Source organism: Apteryx rowi, unplaced genomic scaffold (assembly GCF_003343035.1).
Source record: "Apteryx rowi isolate R43461 unplaced genomic scaffold, aptRow1 scaffold_11, whole genome shotgun sequence".
Lineage (NCBI taxonomy): Eukaryota > Metazoa > Chordata > Aves > Apterygiformes > Apterygidae > Apteryx > Apteryx rowi.
This window is the reverse complement of record NW_020447308.1, coordinates 490,965-512,701: the sequence shown is the minus strand read 5'-3', so window position 1 is coordinate 512,701 and position 21,737 is coordinate 490,965. Positions and strand designations below refer to the sequence as shown.

The 21,737-nt window shown below is 45.2% G+C and overlaps 1 protein-coding gene across 6 annotated transcripts in view; it reads right to left on the bottom strand.

Annotated features, from left to right (window-relative positions):
* NTRK3 (neurotrophic receptor tyrosine kinase 3) overlaps positions 1 to 21,737 on the bottom strand; it is a 239,082-nt gene that overhangs the window by 63,311 nt on the left and 154,034 nt on the right. The window contains exon 13 of one of the 6 annotated variants that reach the window (XM_026074107.1): positions 11,524 to 11,642. The exons of the other annotated variants lie outside the window; for them this stretch is intronic. Within the exon in view, the coding sequence (XP_025929892.1) occupies positions 11,524 to 11,642 (119 nt within the window). Of the gene's footprint in view, positions 1 to 11,523; positions 11,643 to 21,737 lie in introns of those variants that run through there. 6 annotated transcript variants of the gene reach the window in all.

The following is a 21,737-nucleotide window of genomic DNA, read 5'->3' as shown; positions in this document are numbered from 1 at the left end:
TCTGCGACTATTCCTAGATCTCAGCTGGATTCCTCATTTCATCTTTGTCCTGTCTCCTATTCTAGTGCCAAACCCCAGGCCTGCTGCCTTGGAGCTTCCTCCAGACACCGTATTCATCCATTTTTAAAGGTGACCTTCCAACTTTAAAGGAAGTTAGTAAGCCTTACAGTCTTTTTTTTGCCCTCTCCTTCTTTTTAAATCGCTCTTTATCATGAATTGAAAGGGGCCTGAAAGGTTTCTCTATTAAAAAATAAAATTTGCTTTTAACTTTAGAAAGATCACAAGTTTCCAAGTCATTTCTCTCTCAGCTTTTGTAGTAGCCTCCTTGGGGGTCACACAGCTTGCTGCAAGCTATCAGCTGCCAGCTCTGATGGTGAATCCAGCTTGGGGGCTTCTCCTCCTCTCCATTCCTGGTGGATGCCTGCTGTCCACACCCTGCAGCTGGCCTCCCCCTGTTGTGCTGGGACAACATTGTGCACTGCTTGGCAAAGCAGTGCCCTGAAACGTTCCAGGTAAAAAATAACCTTTGAGGGAGGAGGGTAGAAGTGGGGTTATTTTTAACTTGGGTCATACTAGAGACCTAGGTTAGACTGTGGCCTCAAACTCTTGTGCTGGCATAAATGAAGAGGCAGTAAACAAATGAAGTTCTCTTTATCTCACCTCCCTGCCCAAGCCAGCCTCTTACAAACTCTGTGGCCGTATAGCAATGTCAAGGGAAGATGCGTCCAGCCCTTAGCAATAACAACATTGCTCTTACTCTGAATTGGCCACAGTAATTAAAGAGGTGGTAGCAAAGCAATATGACAGTTTTCTGCTGTTGTGGTATAACATTTTGCTATCTAATCAGAACAGACAGAACCTGAATTTTTACTGCAATAGAAATGAGATAGGGAGGAAAAGAAAGATTTTATAAAATAAAAGCTCATACTCCAGGCCTTCTCTTAGAGAATCAAACAAAAAAACCAAAAAGACGACAATGTCTCTCTTCCACCGTAGTTCTCACTTTTTTGACTATGACTTCTGATGCTGACTGGTCATCTTGAATGTTTGTTTTTGCCAAGAGGTCAGGACATCACAAATCAGTGCCAAGCAGCTCAGCTCTGGTTTTAGTCACTGACATCAGCCTTGATCCAAAAACATATAGACCTTTCCCGTGCTATGGACATTTGACTGCAGGGAACTACACTGACATCCACAAACTCATTTCATGTTGGCCACCAAGTGACCACACGCTAGCAGGAGCCCTTATTCACAGCTGGCTTGTGCCACATTGAAAGGGGGAGCCTGGGCAGCTGAGCGCCTGACTCAGTCAGAAAGCAGCCAACTTCTCTTTCCAGACCACTCAATTACATTTTCCCTTGTTGCTGGGTTTGCCAGCTCCAGTGTTAACTCTTCTACTCTGCTCGACCCCAAGGCATGCCTAGGACTCTTCATTCTCCTCTCATTCTCCATCCAAGCCAATGCAACCACAATGCTCCTGGCAGCCCTGACCTTGTCTCACGCACTCACTAGAACATGCCATTTACTTCTTTAAAGGCCCACAATCAAGCTGCAGAACAAGGGAAGCAGCCAATTAGTTTTTTGCTCCAATTATCTACTGAAAATAAGAGAGTATCTCAACATACATTAAATTCAGGAGGAGAGAGGGCTTCCTAAAGCAAAGGCAGGAATGGGAAGGGAGGTGTTACCAGGTCAAGTTTTAGTACAATAAATAATGGAACGTTTCTTGCCTCACACCCTCAGCGTTTTCCTTAGCTCTGATGCTTGATTTCATCTTTGGGCTATGAATGATTCATGAAGCCTTAAAATATATATAATCCATATCTTCTAGAACAAAGAGCCAATATTCAGAGGTTTGCGAGGGAGTGGGGAGCAGCGTGCACAACTCCTGCTCCTTCTTTCTGCACGCGGACTGGGATGTCTCTTGGGAAATGACCCTTGCAGCTCCTCCCTCTTTTCCAGACCCAGATGCTGTTTGGAGCTCAAAGCTGAGCTTTGCCTGGAGGCTCCAGCCCTGTCTCTCTGCAACAGAGATGCGCTAGCTGCTGATGTTCCCAAGAACTTCTCTTCTTGAATCATTCCCAGGACCAGTTCAGAGCCAGACATCTGAAACTCTCCTCATCCCTCCTGAGGCAGTCAGAGTGTACAAATATTACCTTAGCACTGGGAGGGAGTTAAATGATATTATGTGGGATTACGAATGGGGAAACTACAGCAAAAGCTTACCTCTAGGTCACAGAGTATTCCACTGAGGACTTTACCATCCTGATTTCCACTTCTCACATTACTGACGGCGTCTCTTCTCTTGGAAATCCAACACCTTTCAGCCATATTTAATTCCTACTGTGCATATAAATGCACACACACACATCCCCACACCATGAACATCTACTTACTTCTCCAGACAAGAATATTACTTCAGGCATTTCCAAGGATATTGTGTCAGAGTACCCTCCTTTCCAAACAAAGAGATGGCCATCCACTGACTCTTGCCAAGAAAGCTAAGCATGGCACTGGGTAAGATCTGGTGAAAGCTCCTAGTCCAGGAGAGTCCGTCCCTCACTGAGAAGGGAGGACAGGCAAAACTAAAGGGCAAGAGATGCCAATTGTGACTGTCCATCCAAGAGGGGCCTCAAAGTGAGCTTGGTAGCTAAGTCCTCTCCCATTTATGTCATGGGCCCTCTCCAGAGAGAAGGGTCTTTGAGCCCTCTAAACAGAGTGTCCTCCCCATCCATCGTGAACATGAAGGATGCTGCTTCTGCCCACACTGGTCTCACACCACCTGGGCTGCCTTCCCCCTGTGCTGGCAGGCTAACAGCACAGACAGCAGCCAAATCTGACCTTGGTGGTGCTGTAAGCTAATGGTGCAGGCATGCCCCGAAAAGGTGAGCCATCCCTTAAAAGGTTCACCCAAATAAATTTTCTTGTGGCCTGCTGGTTTTCAGGGGTCCATTCAGGATCAAAGAGCAAGATTTCATTCTATGCTATGGCTCCTGCTCACTGACAACTACATTTCCTGGCCCTTTGGAGTCTTAGAAGATTTCTTCCTTAGAAGGGACGTTGTCAATCCTTATTCATTTGGGTCTACACTGTAACATCTTTTATACTCAGGAGTTGTCTTTATTTCCTAAGGATGCCTGCCTGGTTTGTTGGCAGGAGATAGTCTCCTTCTCTCAAAAGTCTGCTATCAATACCAATCTGCCCATTCTCTTTGAGGCTCAGGCTAACACCACTGAATCCAGAGAAGGAGGTTTGGCACAAGATTAGACACATTATAGTCATGTAGGGGAGCTTAAAAACCTACGCAGAACAGAACCCAGCTCCCAGGAATCCGCTCTGAGGTTAAAAGGATTAAACTGAACTTTCAGTCTAGTCACAGGACCGTATTTTCATCCAAGATACACTGACAGGGACTTTGCTGTCTTCTTCTGAAGCCATGACTACAGATCTTCTGTGGGATTGAGTGGCAAGTGTTTCATGCAGCTGCAAAAGAGGCAATCATTTTGTAATGCATGCTCTGCTGGAACCAGATAGAAGGGTTAAGGCACACCAGCAGTTTTTTACTTATTGATGATGAAAATGATGAACTGGCACTATCATCAAATAGCCATCATTGTACCTCTGTGCTTCCTGGTTTTGTAAAGGCACGAACAGCCATGGCAAACTCCTACCACAGCTCTGCCATACCAGCTTGCAGCTTGGGGTTGCATCTCCCACCCACCCACCACCTCAACGTGGGCAGTCAAACAGCAGTGCTGGCAGGGGTTAATCCCAGTCTTCAGGAGCACTGTGTTCTTCTGGTTCAAGGCTTTGACACAGCACCAGATCTGCAGCATTTCCAGGCAGGGCAGCCCCAGCTAGTTCCTGAGCAGGGACTGACAGTTTCTTACTGAAACAGTCTAATACAGACAGATATCCTTTATGCATTAAGACCAGATACATCGAAATCATTCCTGCTAGAGGTCTGAACAGAGAGTATTACACACAATAGCTCCCTGGAAGGAGAAAATCTGACACTTACCTATGTCTTTAAGAGTCCTTTCTCAATCGCCTGCAACGTCTGTGCACTGTCAAATGTGATGGCTTTGGGGGACAGGTATCTCTGGAGTTGTTCTAGCAGTGATGAGCATATGACTGGTGCTTAAACACTCTTAAACTTGCAGCCCCCTCTGGCCCCAGTTGATGAACGAATGTGACTCAGGAACCACAAAGCAAATTTGCAGTCACCTTCTGCAATCTGTGGGGGATTGTACCAGGCACTACCAAGCAAGCAGCGACTGCATGTCAAAGCACAGCTGTTTCCAAGGTCCCCAAATACCGCTGGGAACTGATGAGGTGAAACCAAAATGCTCTGTTGGTCCAAAATCTCTCTAAAATCATGTTAGTTACCAGATATCAAGGCTTCATGAGGAAATCTGAGCAGAGATGCAACTTTTTGGCTTGGCAAGGCAAGCTCACGTTTGTAGTGTCTGAAGTGCACATGCTGCATTGGCACAATGCCACTTCAAATTCCTGTTATGGGTACCAGAGGCTGGAACCTTGCTGGCCAGGGCACCAGACACACAAAGCATCATCGCATAAACCCATGAGCTCATTCCCTTCCTAACAGATGTTGCAATATACTTCCTCACCAGTCTAGTCCCCAGACTATGAACATCCTCCCCTTCCCTTTCTCCCTCTCTACCCCAATTATCTTAATAAACAGCCTGGACACATCTCTGACTCATTTAAGATAATGATGACCTGGCTGTGATTAGCTTGTTCAGACGTCCTGGCATTTTACCGAGCCTAATGTGACTCCGGTCTGGCTCTTTCTGACTTCTCATGAAAGAGGCTGAGCTCCAGCACCGGCTGTACTGCAATCAGTGTATGGAGACCCATCCACGCATCAGAAGTGGGCTGCTCCCAAAAATCAGGCTGCAGCCTTGAAGGCTACTCACTCTGAAAACAAGCTCTTAACTACCCCAAAGAGGCTGGGGAACAGTGCCATCTCTTGCCAGCAGACAGACCTGTTGGGGTGGAGTATCAGTCCCGATATATGATGCACAAATACGAGGCTAAGCACAACTCCAAATACTGTACTGCTGAAGAACATCTCTGCATATTACAGTTCTGACTGCCTGTCTAAAACATTCACTCACCCAACCTGAGAACAAAAGCAGCACCAGTCAGCCAGTCACACAACATGAATATCTGAAGCAAACTCTTGGAGAAAAAAAGGCCAAGTAGTCTGAAATCATAGGCAAATCCTTACAAAAAGTCAACTCATCTGCAGGAATTGGGCACAGGTCACAAATGACTCACTAACAGCAGAGCAAATCATTTAACCAGCACTTGGAACGAATCCCTCTGCTTTGTAGTGAACAACCAGGATTTATTCCTGCTGATTAGTCAGCAGTTACACTCACAAATTCAAAAYTGATATCAAAGTTCAAATATAATTGTCTTGTACTTGCACTTTGCTTTACTGCTGGAAAGATCATCATCTTTACTTAGCTAAGGAATCATCTACCATTTATTTACCAGTGCTGGGGGCATGAGTGGAGATTTATACTAAGTCTTAATTTGACAAAGCTCAAATACTGAACTCCAGCTCTGTCTTGGAAAAAACTCAGTTAACAGTGTTTAAAATTTCTGTACCATTTTCAATAGGAGCAGGCACTTACCAATTCTCTGGAAGGAAATCACCAAATTCCAATAAAGAAGGACAAACCACCCCCAAACATCTGTTGTACATCCAAAGAGGTGAAATTCAGAACTGAAAAGTGACATCAGGAACTGAAGTAACCAAGCTGAGTTCTCAGCAGAAGTAGAGAGGCCTCAGAATTGAACAACTAAGAAGTCTGAATCTTTCCTGCATTTCAACTTACAATGGTTCTGGTGTAAGAAGGCACTAAGGATGGTAACACACATTCCTGAATTTGTCTTTCCATGGTCGCTCTCTGTGCTGCTTTGCAAAAATCATACTATTAGTAACAGAAAGGAAGCAGCACTGGGAACATTAACTTATTTTTACCATTGGGCTTCCTATTTTGTTTTTTGGGAATCATGGCAAAGCTCATCAGTGGGTCTGAATCTGCATGATACCCCATGGTGTGGATGCGGGGTCAGATTTCCTATAGCCTGCAGTGCACTCCAGGGGCAGAAGAAGCTCCTGCCGCTGGAGATGTGGGGGATGGCAGCTGATGCTCGCTCTGCAGCAAAGCCTGCCCAGGTTGGGCCAGATGCTGGGACCCCAGGAGACTGCCCTGGCAAGAGGAGAGTGTGGGGACTCCAGGGGAGACATCAGGATGACCACAAAAATAAAGGCAAAGGGAAATCACCATAACAGAGGACGAAGATACGTCGCTTTGCCAGCCAAAATACCTTCAGCTATTGCATGCTAGTCTCCCATCACAAGTACTCTTTCCCCTTCAAAGAAAATGTATGCACTTTCCTGCAGCTTGTTAAACTTTTCTGCCAATTTATCAGGACTGGAAGGCATTGGTAAATACAGAGTTAATAAGGACTTTGTCTCATTGCATAAACTTCTCCAGAAGCTCTTCAAAATGTTAAGCAAAAATAAAGTCACCCATCATTGATTTCTTGTGTGCTCTCTTCCTGCTGCTCCTCCAAGACTGTGTTTTTAAGCTTTACTACTGTGTCTAGGCCTCTTTATCCTCTGCTAATGCCAGGGCTTAACCTGGAGGATCTGCAGCTCGCTCTGGGTACAAATCGAAACAGAGTGATGATGCACTACCTGCAGTTCGCTGAAACAGCAGAAACACCTTCCTCTGACCATCCACAGCTTCTGGGATGTCTGGCCACCCCACTCTACCCTGCGAGCAGGGCACCGACATGTGCTGGGAAAGCCAAAGACCTATGTGGTGGTGAGCACTACTGCCTTTGAAAGAAGTTCCAGTCTCTTGGGGAAGAAGGGCCGATTCGTTAAAAGGATATCTAAATAAACAAGAGAGCAGGAAAGAACACCAAGGTTCATCCTGTGCAATTTGGACAAGCAGCTGTGAAGACCTGCAGCACCCAGCAAGGCCAACATACCTTGACTGTGGCCTACAGGACACTTTAAACATCCACCTGTGCCAAGTCCAGGCCCAAGGTGCCACCATGCCACACATTTTGCCAGAATTGTACAGTGCCCATCACACTCACTCTGGACATGAGCTAAAAGATGATTCATTTTTTCTAGAGCCCAAATCCAACGAAACAAAACATACTACTTCTCTGCTTATTTGCATGCAGCTGAACACTTGTAAGGACTGATTTTCRGGTATAACTCACAGGACGAGCCAATATGTACCCACTGCCTGCATCTTATCAAACTTGTACCTTGAACTCCTTCAACAGTACTGTCTGTAAATAGCCCAGGAGCGATTTGAGGCCAGTGTGGGAAGGGAGAGCAGGACAGCTGTAGCCCACTCGCAGTCCTGCTTTCTCAGAGAGTACGGAGCCTTCACATGGGTACATCAGGTGACAGAGGCAGAACTAAGCAGCAAGCACATGGAGAAGCAAGTGCCCAACCCCTCCGTGACATGGGGCAGAGCCCTCAGACATAGTCATGCTAGCTCACTGGGAATTCACAAGATTAAAACCATCACGGCAACTCATATGTAAGAAATTGGTTGCCCTGAAATGCAAGGCAGGGTGTTAGGGTTAGTTCCAGAGTGGACTAAAGCTGACCATACCAGCAGCCTCAGTAATTGTCTAATCAAACTCCTGTGAAAGACATTGCAGAGTTGTGAGACCTGATAATAGACCCTCGAGTAGTGGGGAGAATAAGGCAGAGCTTCCAACAGTCATATTTCCTCCCCACACCTCAAAAAGGAGAGGAAATAGGAATGAAATCCAAAGCAGCTTAGCTGGCCAGCCCTTATGTAAAGTTGTATGCCAGGAAACAACCATTCTTCTGAGGCATCATGGACATCCCTGGAAAGGTAAAGATCTTAAGCTATCACCTAATCTCGTGAACCACAACACCCACTCACTTCTATAGATATTCTCATTAGAAGCAAAAAGCAAGCAGAAACTCACTCACAACATCTTTGTGAGGCATTTGCTTGAAAGTCATCTTAGGACAGTACGGAAACAGAAGGATGCTGGAGCACAAGTTTTTATTTTGCTCATCAAAACTCTTGCCAGCTTTTCCACAAGGGTTCTAGCAGCATCCAGTAAAGTCAACTCAAAGACTCATGCCCACAGACACCTATAAGTTGACACAGCAGCACTGAGTTATATAAACAGCATTTCCCATTAACAATACTATGACACAGACACTGCCATCCTCAGGCCATGCCTCACATCACAGAGCACCTCCTCCCTAGTCCCAGAGCAACCAAACAGCCTTACACAAACTCCCAAGAAAGCACCTGAGTGCAGCAGCCACTTTCACACCACCATCTCTACATCATATGCGGTCTTGTTAGCTTAATAGGAAGCTAATTGTTCCTGATGAAGAGACAGCTGTTCAACCCTCAAGTAGGAGAGCACATTGCACAGTCGAGCAGGGGGACCCACAGCAACAGCATGTCCTAAAGGAAGAGCACTGCAGCCAGAGCAACCCTTTAGTGTCAAGCTCCCTGAGAGATCAGACTCCTAATAAAACTCCTTCCACTAGTGCAGGAATTTGCCTCAGCAAGCTGATACCATCTCTCAGCAGTATTACCTTGTTCCTGAGAATATGACCATTTTTAGCTACAAAACCCAACAGGCTGACAATTGAGATAGCAGCAGCTGAGCTCTAAAGCAAGAAAACAGCTTCCTGACCCATGAGAGCAACAGAAGCACGAGCTACACCTGAGCAATATTCACGTCACAACTGCCAATCCCACCCTCCACACCACCCCGAAGAAGCAAACGATCAAAACTCCCCGCACATGGAACATCTCATGAAGAAGCAGAGTATAGGACATATCATTCTGAATGTTCATTTATTTTGTCTTCAAAGAAGAGACCTGATGCAGCTGTTTCGTTAGAAAATAAAGTGTTTATTAAGAAACTAGACATTGAACACCCCTATAGTCTCTGTGAAAAGGGACCGTCCCATTTCCCATTAGCACAGGATGATAGTTATGGCAAGATAAGAATGCTCAAAGATGGAGGAGTCTCATTGACAGAAAATGAGGTAATGATTTACAATAATTAAAAACAAAATAAAATTTAAAAAAAATCCTTAGACTTGCTACTTAAAGCCACCAATCGCAAACGGCCATAACTGGCTTTCGTTTTCAGCAGTGAGGAACCAGAGACTTTAACTGGTGTTAAACAAATTGAGACATTGATCACAGTGGGGAGAACTGCTTTAAATTATGCTGTACGGTCCGGAGTATTTCTTCTAGGCAGAGATGGACCTGAGCTGCAAAATTCAACCCTTCCTCTGCTAGGGTGGTTGGGTATAGGCTTCTGGTTCAGGCCCACAGATGTATCTCTATGACTGATACACACAGTTGAGAGCAGAGTCCCCTGAACAGTGCAAGGGAGAGGAGACAGTTCGGACGGACAAGACATCCCCAGATCAGATGGGTGACTTTCAGGAGATGGGGAATTCAGTTCAGACAAGCACCCAGTAATTCACATGCTTTGTGAAGCTCCTCTTCAGTCTGTGAGTCTGCAGAATTGAGGTGTAAATCACACATGGCCGCAGGTCCTCTCTCTTGGTGCACCTCTTGTATTTCCAGCTCTGATTTGGGCAGGAAACATTGTTGGAAATTTGGTCGTGGTTTCTGAAGTGATCCAACCTGAACCAGGCCTCCTTGTCCTAATGCAGATGCCCCCCTAAGGCATGTCCATTAACTTAAAGCAATCTGCTATCATTTCTCCTTCGCTCTTCTATTGCACTTTACCTTTTTATGCGAGTGAACCAGTAAAAGAAGCAAGAGAATGGAATATTCATAGGGACATCCCTACGGGAAAGGTGATAATAAAACTACCTGGCAATCTCCAGGATGGTTCATGCAGGTCACCCATAAAGGCAGGATGAAACAGAACATCCCATTCTTAGGCTTCTGCCCAATTCTGGCAGAGGGGGACCATGACTCTTTCCAGTGGCAGTGACCCATCAGGGCTGGTGATTTCGAGACATCCCTGGTGTGATAAGAACATCTCAGGCCACCAAGAAGGCAAGCAAAGCTGAATGGCTGGTGAGCCAGCTCCTGGTTCAACACTCCTCTCAGAAAGGGAACTGGCCACACCTGAAGCTTTCAGGAGGTTTTTTTCCCCTAAAGAAAATCTGCCTTGCTTATAGGTTTTCACTGATATGTGTGAGCAGATCTTTATTTCCCATAGATATGATGTCCAGAGAGTCCAAGGAAAGCCCTGCAAGTTGCCATGAGGGTATCTGGCTTCTCTTGAGGACAGGATCAAGGGGTTTATTTTTCCATCTGAGAGGCTTTGGATGAAGTAAGACAAAAGTGGGGAGGGAGAGGGGGAGAGAATACAAATATTGACTAGAGAACAGGATCAATATTCCTGTTTATGCCACAGAAGAAGCAACAGAATACTTATTTTTCTTCCCCTTCAGTCACTCTGCCTCGACCTGATCGCTCTGTGTACATGACTGGGATACAATCAATCTCTAGTTTGGTGAGAATATAGGGGAGGGCTAAGTGGGGCTGGAAAAGGCCCAGCAACTGGGATCTGCGTGCGTCTGATATGTTTTTCCACTTTGCTTACTGCCCTAGTCCTGGCAAGGACACTGACCCTCCTGCACTATGGATTTTCCATCCATGTGGGAAGTCCAGAAAACTCCTCAGATAAAGCTCATCATTCAAGCAGCAGGGAGAGACCAAAGTACGACAACGATATAGTCAGATCCAACGAGCCGCTCTAACGCACACAAACAAACAGACAAACAAAAAAAAGCCTCCTAGAATATGTGCACTTCAAAGATAACCACATTCTCTTCCAGTTAGAGAAGTACGATTTTCTTTTCATTATTATGCCTTCCAACATTATTTTCTGTGCAAAAACTGGGAGCGGGGCTGCCTTTGTTCTTACCAAAAGTCTTCATTCTGCTTTAGTTTCTTCCAGGCTCCCCGCCTCAGCTCGCTCTGGGAGACTTCCCATCGCGTTGCCACAGTAAGAGGTGATGGCGGCATTCACTGGGTGTTGCGAAGACACAAGCTTACAAGGAAAACTCCAAACAGGGAGGACATGACTAAAGATGTCAGTTTGGTTGGCTTGGTTGGTTTTGTTGTGTGTTTTATTTTAAAGCAAAAGTACAATTATTTACTGTGTTATTAGGATGACTCCTTTAAATCGGGTTTTAATTTTCTTTATTTGCTTTCATTGCTGCTGTTGTGCCTTKCAGAGATATTTAACGAACACAGCGACCATTGGAGGAAAAGAACAACCCTGTTATCTGGTGACAGAAAACCACAGTTTCAGTTGGCTTTAACGTGTGTACAGGCAGGGCTGTAGAGTCCTATTAGGAGGAGACCTCAATCCATACAGACCACGCTTACTGCTTCCCACCATTTTGAGGGCAGAGCCTATAAACTTGACATCAGAACAGGGACTTTTAAGGAGTTTTTAAAAGCCATGACGTCCTTTGCTGAAATAAACACTGACATCCTCAACATAAATGCCTTGGTTAAGAGGTTTGGAATGTCCAGGGAGGCTTATTGGATTCAACATAATTTCTCTGAAACCTAAAGGGGAAAAAAAAACAGAAAAAAGAAAAAAGCAAAATAAAGTAAACGAAAAAACTAAAAAGAGCAAAACTAGAAAAAAAGAGAGAGATATCGACACACATATAATTATTAAAAAAGAACCAAATGAATAACCAGCAAACGGCTGCAGTTAAATTAAAGCCAAAATGCCCTCTCTGTGCCAGGCTATCTTGCTATGTTTTTCCATCAAGAAAAGACAGTCATTTCAAGTGGTGTGTGCAGGCACAAGTGCTCCGAGGACAAGGGGCAGGCAAGAAGTCTGGATGGAGAACTGGGAACAACTCTTTTCCAGAGGTTCCCACTAATCGGGGTGGGAGGGGGAAAAGTCCTATTTAGTCCATCTTTCCCATAGACAAAGAGTGAGCAAAGTGGGGGATCTTTCCTATATCTACCCTTCCCTGATAATTCTTTCAGTCTGGTTTGACATATCTGAAGCAGAAGAGTACATTGCGAGGCTGGGAGCCCTGACTCTCATAGCACCATAGGCTACCCTAGCCCCAGCTGTCCCATCTCCCCCAAGACCTGCACTTTGGAGGCATCTCCTTGCACAACCTCACCTCTGTGGAAGTAATTTGAAGGTTTAGGATTTGCCAAAAATACTGGCCAGATGAAAAGGAAAAATAAGTGGAGCAGAGAACACAGGCATCCAACTTCCTTCAGTCCCCAGGAGCTTACAGGGCAAATACAACATTTTCAAGGACTGTATTAATTATCTCTTCAAAATGCCCTTGCTGTGGGATTGCCACAGCCAGAGAAACCCATTGCTAGTATGTTTCTAATAGAGACACAATACTTGAACATTATTTGCTGAAGCTAACTAAATGCAAATATTCAAGACTTCTAAGAAAATATTCCACTGGACTGGAGGGAGCAAACCTGTTCTGGAGCAATGGATGGGAGCTCCAGGAGGGAATCCTCCTGCTGAGATGTCTAGTCCCACAGCCCTCTCTCCTGAAGGCCAGACTAAAGGAGCACATATTCTGGTTCACTCTTAGGACATAACCTGATGTTCAGCCTTCTTCCTGACTTGAAGCTCCCATTGTTTGGTATTATCTTTTGTGCTAAGTCCTGAAAGTTCTCACAGAAAAGACCCATATATGTCTCTTCCTGTATCAGCTCATCAGTTTTTACATTACTTTCTCAGACACCTATTTATAATACTATTTCTATGATTGAGGTCATCCTAATGGACTGAAATGAGACATTGGCAAGAATGGCAAGAATAGGTATATGTCTTTGAAGGTAGTGCTAAAGCTGCAGTGAGGTTGCTGTTAGTTCAGATCAAATATGTGGAACAAAAGAAGCTTCTGTGCCACCTTTTCAAAATCCGCCATTCAGATCCATTGAGTTGCCAGGACAAAGACATACAGGGCAGCAGTCTTGGGGTTGCTCTAATCTGTGTCAACTTCTCATGGGCCAAAAGGATACTTCCAGCGACTGAAAATTACTGGGATGCCTTCGCCACATCATTGCTCTAAGGTCTGGAAAATGCTCTTGCTCCTCCTATGACTTGGGGATCTTCAACAAAATGAGTAAGCTTGTCCAAGTCTGGTATCACTAGAGCAGCACAGTGTAACGTGGATGCCTTTGGGAATTGACCCTGCTGACCTCAATAGGAAGGTGCCCTCCACTAGGTTGGGAACAGAAAGTTTTATACACTGAATCTACGCCAATCAAAGGGAATTTTTTTTCTATTTCTTCTTTGTATTTTTTTTTCCATTTCCAATTACAATTTCTTTCCTGTTCTATCTTATTCCATCTGCTCCTCAAATGCATGCCTCTTTTGATGAACCTGAGATTGCAGACAAAAGCTTTTTGTTTGGTTTGGAACTGTTTAAGCTTGTTTGGGGGAGACTATCTGTTACTCTCAGAGGCCCCGGAGGGCTGATCCACATGGAAGAGTGAGCTAGGCTCAGTTTCGGTTCATATATCATAAACAAAATTTGTAGGCAAATTCCAAGTGCTGAAATGTCATTAGTAGTGAGAAAGAGCCTAGCTTAACTCTCAGAGCCAAAGCAGAGTTTAAAGTGCTGATGCTTGGAAAAGAGCATGTAAACTAAGTCCATTTCTTATCGGAGTCAGTGGGAGACAAATAAACATGGCATCCCTGAATGTCACTATTTATCCTGTTTTGTTTTTCATAATATAAATATACTTTATGGTCACCAAAGGACAGCTGGGAAAGTCTATACTCAACAATATCAAGCATCTCAAAGGAGCACTCCCGGCTGCTTTATTTTCTTTGTATATCCTAGCTCTGCTAAATTAAGGCAATTCCACTTCTGCTGGACCACGTGCAACAGACCTAAAAACCCATTGGGGACAAAGAGCCTCGGCAAAGGGACATGTGAAAGATAAGTAAGTCTTGTGTCTGGGAACACCAAGGGCTTTGCTCTTTATGGACAGCACTATGCTCTGAATCCCAGCTGCTGGGAGTTCTCTTGACAGCAGGGTCTTTGAAGGATGGGCCTGGATGTAGGGGTTATCCCATAGCTGCTATGTGGTCATCACTGAGAGACAACGAGGAACGTGTCAGGAGAGCAGCCTACATTTCTGAAGTTTAGGGGCCGAGCACATGTACCGTGGACCTGGGAACAGGGCCCAGCATTCTTTCATAGGTCATTTTGTCATTCTCTCATAGGTCATTTTGTCATTCTCTCCTACTGATTTCTTGAAGTCCCCACAGAATTGGAAAAAACATGCTTCTTGACTGATTTTTCCTCTTTCTTCACTACTATCTCCCATACTGTGCTGCTAACTTCAACCCCATTCTCTGTACTGCTAACTTCAATCCCATTCTCTTTTGTATGGAGCAGAAACCAACAAGGCTCTTGCTAGGTTTACTTCTTCCCTGTCAGATGTGAGATGAAGGATGTTCACTATGATGTCCAGGGATAGAATGAGTGAATCTCAAAAGGTTCAGAGTTTGGATGCTACTAGGAAAAACATCATCTTTCTACCATCAAAGCTATCAGCATCTGAAAAGCTAGATTAGAAATTTCTTTTTTTTTTTTTTAAGAAAAAAAGAAAGAAAAGTGTTCATCTTCTTAGAAGGAGCTGGTGAAATTTTAAACAAATAAACCTTTTTGTAATCTTTCACATTTGTCAATGCAAGTTGGAAAATGGGAAGAAAAGTATTAGCTTGGATACTGGTTATAGATTTGGAGGGAAACTCCAATGTATAAGCCTGAAAATAGTAAGGATGTTAAAAAAAAAAATCTGTAGATTCAAGGAGAAAGTGTTTCTGAAGACTTACAAAATTAGGAAGGGTCTGACAGATTAAACTTTGCACTTTTCCCTTGTCTAGTGAGATTACTTCTAAAATTAAAACATGATGCTGTCCTTCTTTCCTAACAGCCATGGTATGGTAGTGGAACAAATGTATGGAGAGTGTTGGAGAACAGGGACGGAGAAATGAGCTCAGACGTGGTGTGCAAGTCTAATAGTTTGAGATGGACGGGGCAGATGGGGCATTTCCCTAAGCAGGCTAGAAGGATGTGGCAATGAAAGGACAAGAAAATTGAAGGCAACTGAATCATGAGATCAGTTTCCGCCTTCAACCTCGGCCGTCCACCTAATCCTCCAGAGCTGTCTTTAGTTTTCCAACACCCTGGCTCATGGGTCCAAGCCACTCTACCCCATGCACATGCGCCGCCGAGCCTGCTGACAGTGCCTCGCAAGGTTTGGGTACACCTGCCTCCACTGACTGAGAGCAAGGCTAAGGAGACAAAGAGCAAACTTCATCTCCCCTTCCCTGTTTGCCTCCTGATAAAACTGCAATAATTTAAAAATACCATGCTTCCAGGGCTTTCAAAATCTCAGACTGCTCAAAATCACATGAGAAGAGCAGAATGGGAATGTGATTCTGAGAACTTCAGAAACCAACACAGAAAAAGAGGCATAATTCCCCATGGCAGCCCCATCCAACGTGTCAATGGCAGCGGTGCAGCCCCATTTTGAAAACCCTTGATTAGAGATGGATGGAAGCTGCCTTTATAACAGCAGCATAAATTACTATGGGAAGGGATCAGAAAAACAATGGGTTGCCATGTTGTGTCTGGCAAAAATGAGTCAAATAATAGCAAATTAAGGGCAACAAGCTGGCCAAACATCTCTGCTATCCACAAGGCCTATATTGGGTGATAGACCCCTCTTCTATGTTACAGCAGAATTTGTAAAATAAAGGAAAGCAACAGGAGACTCAAAAACCAGTACACATTTTATCTTTCCCAATGCACAGATATCAAGTATGAATAGCATCAAGGAAGGCATGAAAACCATCAATACTGGCCTGCATCCAGAACAAAGAAAGCTGCAATCCATCTAGCCAAAGCCAGGAGTGATATGTCTATACCTAAGCGGAAAGCAACACAGTGCTCCAAGACTCCTGTCATGCATGGGTTCATATGCAGTGCTATATCCCAAATCCTTTCTCTTTGCTTTTTCCTCTCACATATACCAGACAGGGCTAGATGCAACCGGGCCTGAGGCTTTGCTTGCCACAGAAAGGAAGGTCACAGAAGGTCACCACAGTCACACCAAGAGGTTCTCCCCGATGCTCTTAACTGCAGGTAGACACACAATCTCCTCTGTAGCCCAAGGTAAAGTCAAAGGGCCTGGCCTCCTCTCATTTACACCGGTTATTGACCAATAGTGGACAACTGCCCACAGAAATTCAGCCCACAGAAGAATTTCACACTGATATACAGACATCAAGCACATCTTCAAGTAGATACAGCTCCTTTAAGAGTCACAGAAAGATTCTGAGAGCTACAACAATGCCTATGGCTGTTAGTTTTCATGGAATCAGGGTCTTTATCCCTGTTCATGGAAGCTCACCTTGTCTTGTTGTTCTTTTTCCATGATTAACCTCATACATAAGTCTCCCACTTTGGTCTATGAAACCTGAAGTCATTGGAAACCTCCTGGGAATGTGCTAGATGGAGCTCTAGCTACAATTTGTGGCATCTTCATCTTCTCCACAACTGCAAAATCACAAGCAGAGGAAACACACTGCGTGTGTTTGTGGGCAAGAAAGGGAAGAGATGGTCTGAAAGCAAGAGAAACAGCAGGATCAAATGGGTCCAGAAGATCTCATTTCTACACAAATTTCTCTCATGCTTAACTAGAGCATAGAAAGGGATAGGAGAACGCTGCAGAAACTCAACAGCTGAACAATGTTCCTTGAGAAAAGAGTAGTGTTCATGGCTTTCCATGAAATGAACTCCTAAGACTATGTCAAATTCATTAAACCTTTGGTCGGAGGAATTCCAGTATCCATAATATTTCTGCTGTTGCCTCCGTTAATGTGAGCCATTTCCATATTAACCAGGATCACAAGTTTGTTTTTTCTGGAACTCCTTCACGGATGGAGTAGTTCCAAGATACTAAATGTTGTAGCCTGATAGCTTAGAAGGCAGAGCTCCAAGATTCCCCACCATTCCCCCTTAGGAAAAGCCCCAAAGTGGGAAAGCATTTACCAGGGAGAAAAAAGAAAGGAGAAAAAGAAAAACACCCCCCCCCCCAAAAAAAAAAAAAAAAATTAAGACCAAGAATCTGTTTCCAAGTATGCTGCAGCAACTGAGATGCCCTGTGATTTGAGCTGGAGATATTTGTCCTGTCTAGAGGCACGGCAAGTGCTTTTTTTCTAGACTGCACAGAGGTGTAACTATTTAAAGCCAGTCAGAGGCCCCTTGTGTGATGGAAAGCAGCCAGATCAGTTGGGCCTCCTCAATTTTGTTTTCATTAGATTGAAGCCAGAGTATGTGGAATTATTTGTAAGAGGACCAGGGAAGGGGGAAGGACTGGGCACCCAACAAATTCATCCACAATATACAGAGCTTAGCCTCTGCCTCATTTCAGTTGCATGGGGTCAGAGAAAAGGAAAAGGTATCTGAGTGAAGAGGGTGGCTTGTTCTGTTCCTCACGACACCCACAACAATGTGAAAGTGCGTGGCAAAGCTCTTGGGGTTTATAGGTTGGCTGTGAAAACAAGCTGCAGGAAACAATTTTCAAATGAGAGTTTGGTTTTAGCTGCTATCATGGGCTTTATCAAGCTATTCCTCGGCTCTGTTTCTCTGTGTGCTTGCAGCACAGTGTCCAGGAACCTTCTCCTTTGTAATTCTCAGTGCCTGGAGGAACAACAGTGTCTCCCTACCTCCGTGGGTCCTCRTTTCTCACAGTTGTGCATTACCTCTGCCTCTACACTCCACAAAGCCCGTGAGACCCTGCATGAAAGATCCCATCCCAACAAGCAATACATCATTTTCACCACTTTGGTTTTCAAATAAATTCTTTTGTCATTTTTTTTAAGTTAGCTCTCAGAGTGCTGCCAATTTAAGAACTGTGCACAGTTTTACAAAAGCTTCTCATTTCCCCTTTGCCTGACAGGTATTGGTGTTCTTCTGACACTGTCTCTGTTCCCCAGCCGCTTCAGACAGGAATAGTTACCCTAAGCATTTTTACAAAGTTATTGGAACCACTGACTAATTTGCCCAGAAATGAATATCCACCGGGAAAGATTCTGGTTGGCTTGTGTTCCTTAACTGCTGATTAATTCCAATTATGGTACAGTTGATCCACCAGTACCATAGACTGCCACATCAAAGAGCTAACCAGCAAAGGAAGCCCCTGAGTTAGAACAGCAACAGTCCTCTTATAAACTTCTTTTCAGCCAGTGAGCGCTTCATAAACATTAATTTGTTACGCCTTGCTTATTCTCTTGGGAGGCAGGAGCTGTTATATTCATTACGCAGATGGCAAAACTGTGGCACAGAACAGGAACACAATTTGTCCAAGGTCCCTGGGGGAACCAATGCCGGGTGTGAGCACTGAGCAGGGAAGAGCCCCAACTCCCAGCCGCCGGCCCTCCCCAGGAGCCCCAGTGCTCTGGAATTGGGACAGTAGTGTTTGGTATAGCCAGATGGCAGGGGTGAAAGAACAGACACCAATGGGGATATGTATGGTGGATAGGGAAGCCCACAACTGCTGTAGTCTACAGCTGGGACCATCCCTGCTTAGACAGTGCCAAAGATGCTCTCCAGGTCCTCAGAGGACAGGAGAAGGCTGACAGAGGAGCTAATCAAGACCCAGGGTAGATTTTTGTTTGCTCAAGTCTCTTTACTCTGCCATCTGCTCCAGCAATACCTTGTGTCATCTAGGAAGGACAGAGCTGCCCTCCAGGAAGCCCAGGAGCAACACGAGCCAGAGAGCCTGAAGTGTCAGGAGGAGCTTCCTGTGGGAAAACTCAATTTAATGGAGTTTACAGACTGAGGATGGAAACCAGGGCTTTAGAAGTGAGGTGCTCCAGAGATCTCAGCAGGCAAGGAGGCGCACAGCACTACAGAGGAGTTATAAATGGTAAGAGGAAGAGCTGAGGGCGAAAAAGCATGGAGAGCAGCAGGGCACTTCAAAGAATGAGGTTTTGTTGTTTTTTTAGGCTGTTTGGATGCTGTGTGGTCTGGCGTTATTGCCCTTCACCTGTGTTTCTCCAGCATTCCCATTCTGCCAGTTGTTTTGGAAATGAAGGCTACTATCATGGTTTTTCCTCCCTTGATGATTGCCCCATTAGCTGGTTCTCAAAAGAAGTTGGCATCTGCAGCAAAATATATTAGAGAAGTGTCATTAAGCTTTCCAGGGGAGGGCTCCCAACTCCAGTTTTTGTTTCAAGACCATGCTTCGGTACCTGCCAGCGGGTGGCAAGCTCAAAACACACAACCTAGGGCACAGGGAAGGCTGTGCTTTCCTCAGGTGAAGAGAAGACCCTGCTGTCTTACAGCAAATGGAGCAAAATAGATTTGCACTGGGAACATGTTGCTCCTAGGGAACAATTCTGGTAGTGCCAACTAAACAAGTGGCAGGTATTTGTGGTGGCCTTCATTCTGCAGGAGGGGAGAAGAGGCATCACTCCCACAAAACACACATAAAACACAGCATATTTCAGTGGGGGAGAAAGGTATGAATGCAAGGAAAGGCCCTTTCCCCTTGCCACCAGCAAAGCAAAGATGAGATGAGAGAAAAGCCCCCAAGCAGGCCACCCTGGTGCCTGCAGGAGGGATGGGGCCTGGTGTCCAGGACCAGCCTTGTTCCACACTACAGAGGAGGATGAGTGTCGCAGAGGAAGGTCTTACACATCACAGCAGGGTAACAGATGAAGCCCAAAGCCAAAAATGCATGGCTACTGTGAATTAGGCATCCTCATTCAAAGGAGGGAGGAAGACTAGGGTTTCTTTTCTGCAGACTTTTTCCAGCAAGTAGCCTAGCTTTGAATTTTTTCTCTGGCAGCTAGCTCCAAGCTTAATGAACTACATGACTGCCAGACCCTTCTCTGTCCCAGTTTCACTTTGGGTCAGAAAGTCTGTCTTTCTCTCTCTCATCAGGTCACCAAAATGCACAAGGCATTTGAAGCACTTCATCCCAATCTTATTTTACATCATATAATTTTTTGCAAGCCTTTGTGTCTGTCTGTCCCACTTGTGTCATCAGCATGTGCTGATCAAATATCAGCACAGATCAGAGACAGAGAGCAACAGAAAAGAGGCCAAGCTCCCTGACCACCAGACAAGGAGGCACTGCAACATAAAAACTCCCAGGAAAGCAACTGTCCAAAAGCCATTTTCCTTCCACCAAAAGATGTCACACTTGAGAAAAAGTGAAACTGCTTTATGTAAATAAAAAGTTTTTTTCTCATCTCCATCATCTATCGTGCAGCAGACAGAGGAAGTCCTGCCTGTCACTCCAGCCAAGAAGGTATCCTCAGCTACATACTGCGCTCTTCCAAGTGAGAGGTGCCCAGACAGGGCAAAACAGTGCAATGTAAGAGATCACAGTTCATGGCCCTGAAGGCAAACTCAGGGTCAGAAATATCCATGTGGAGAGGAAATAGAGTAACAGCAAAAGTGCCAATGCAGAGTGGGGACAGTGTGTGCACAACCCAGCATGTGTGGGACACACGGGATGGCAGGTGGGGAAGCATGTGAGTGAAAAACAGAGCACAGTGGTGCATCAGCACAGCACGTGAGAGGGAAAAGATGAGTGCAGGAAAGGGGCTGGCAAGCGTGCGAACACACACACGTGTGGGGCTGAGAGCATAATGCTGCTGAACATTTACTCTCACTTTACATTACAGATTTAATGGCTTTTAACGGGAGACTTTGAAAGCGATCAGGAATTGGAACAAAAGGAGCTGGGGGAATAATTATTCTAACCAGGGGAGCTAAAGAACATGGCAAAATTGCGTGCAGAGCAATCACGCTAATTAAAGGCACCCAGAAGAATCAGGATAGAAATGCAAAATGGTTTTCACTCTGCTGCCCTAATCCACTAACTGCCTCCTCACTTTGACTCCCACCAGCTGTGGGAAGGACAGGTCTGGTGGAGTCAGATTGTAGCACTAAAGGGACAGAGCTAACCAAGTGACACAGGGATCCCCTTGGTCATGGGCAGAAGCAGTGTTTGGCCTGCCAGGCCCCAAAACAGCTTCTTTCACTGGCAGCCCGATGATGCCCAAATGCCCCTGCACCCTCCAACCACACAAAGAGGTTTCAAACTCACTTCCCAGAAGCAGAACAGCTTCTGTGCAGGGCACATTGGCTAAATTCAAAGTGGACCCACAAACCTGGTCCTTTCAGCCCCACCAGCCCTGTGGGGCTAGACTGCCTCTCTGCAACAGACAACTGCTCAGCACGGATGGTCTGTCCTGGGCTGTGTCCAGGGAACACGTCTCCAGTGCCACATCACAGCTCTGGCAGCCCTGAACGCACTGATTCCTTGCCTGTGCTACCTTGGCCGCTAATGGGTTGGGTTCACCACGGTTAACATTGCAGGGGCCTTACACAATGGACCAGGACATCTTCTAAGCAGCAGACAATATCATCTTGATCTTTCTAGCGCTTAAAAATGCCAGCCCCCTGTGCTGGGGCTCATGCCATGCTAGCATCAAAAAAGCAGAACTAAAGCTACAAAATGTGGGAAATTTTGCACACAGAAAAAGCGGAGACTGGGAATACATTCCTGCTGTTAGGAATACAGATGAACGCATTCTTGTTTCAACAGACTACAGGTTTTACAGACCCT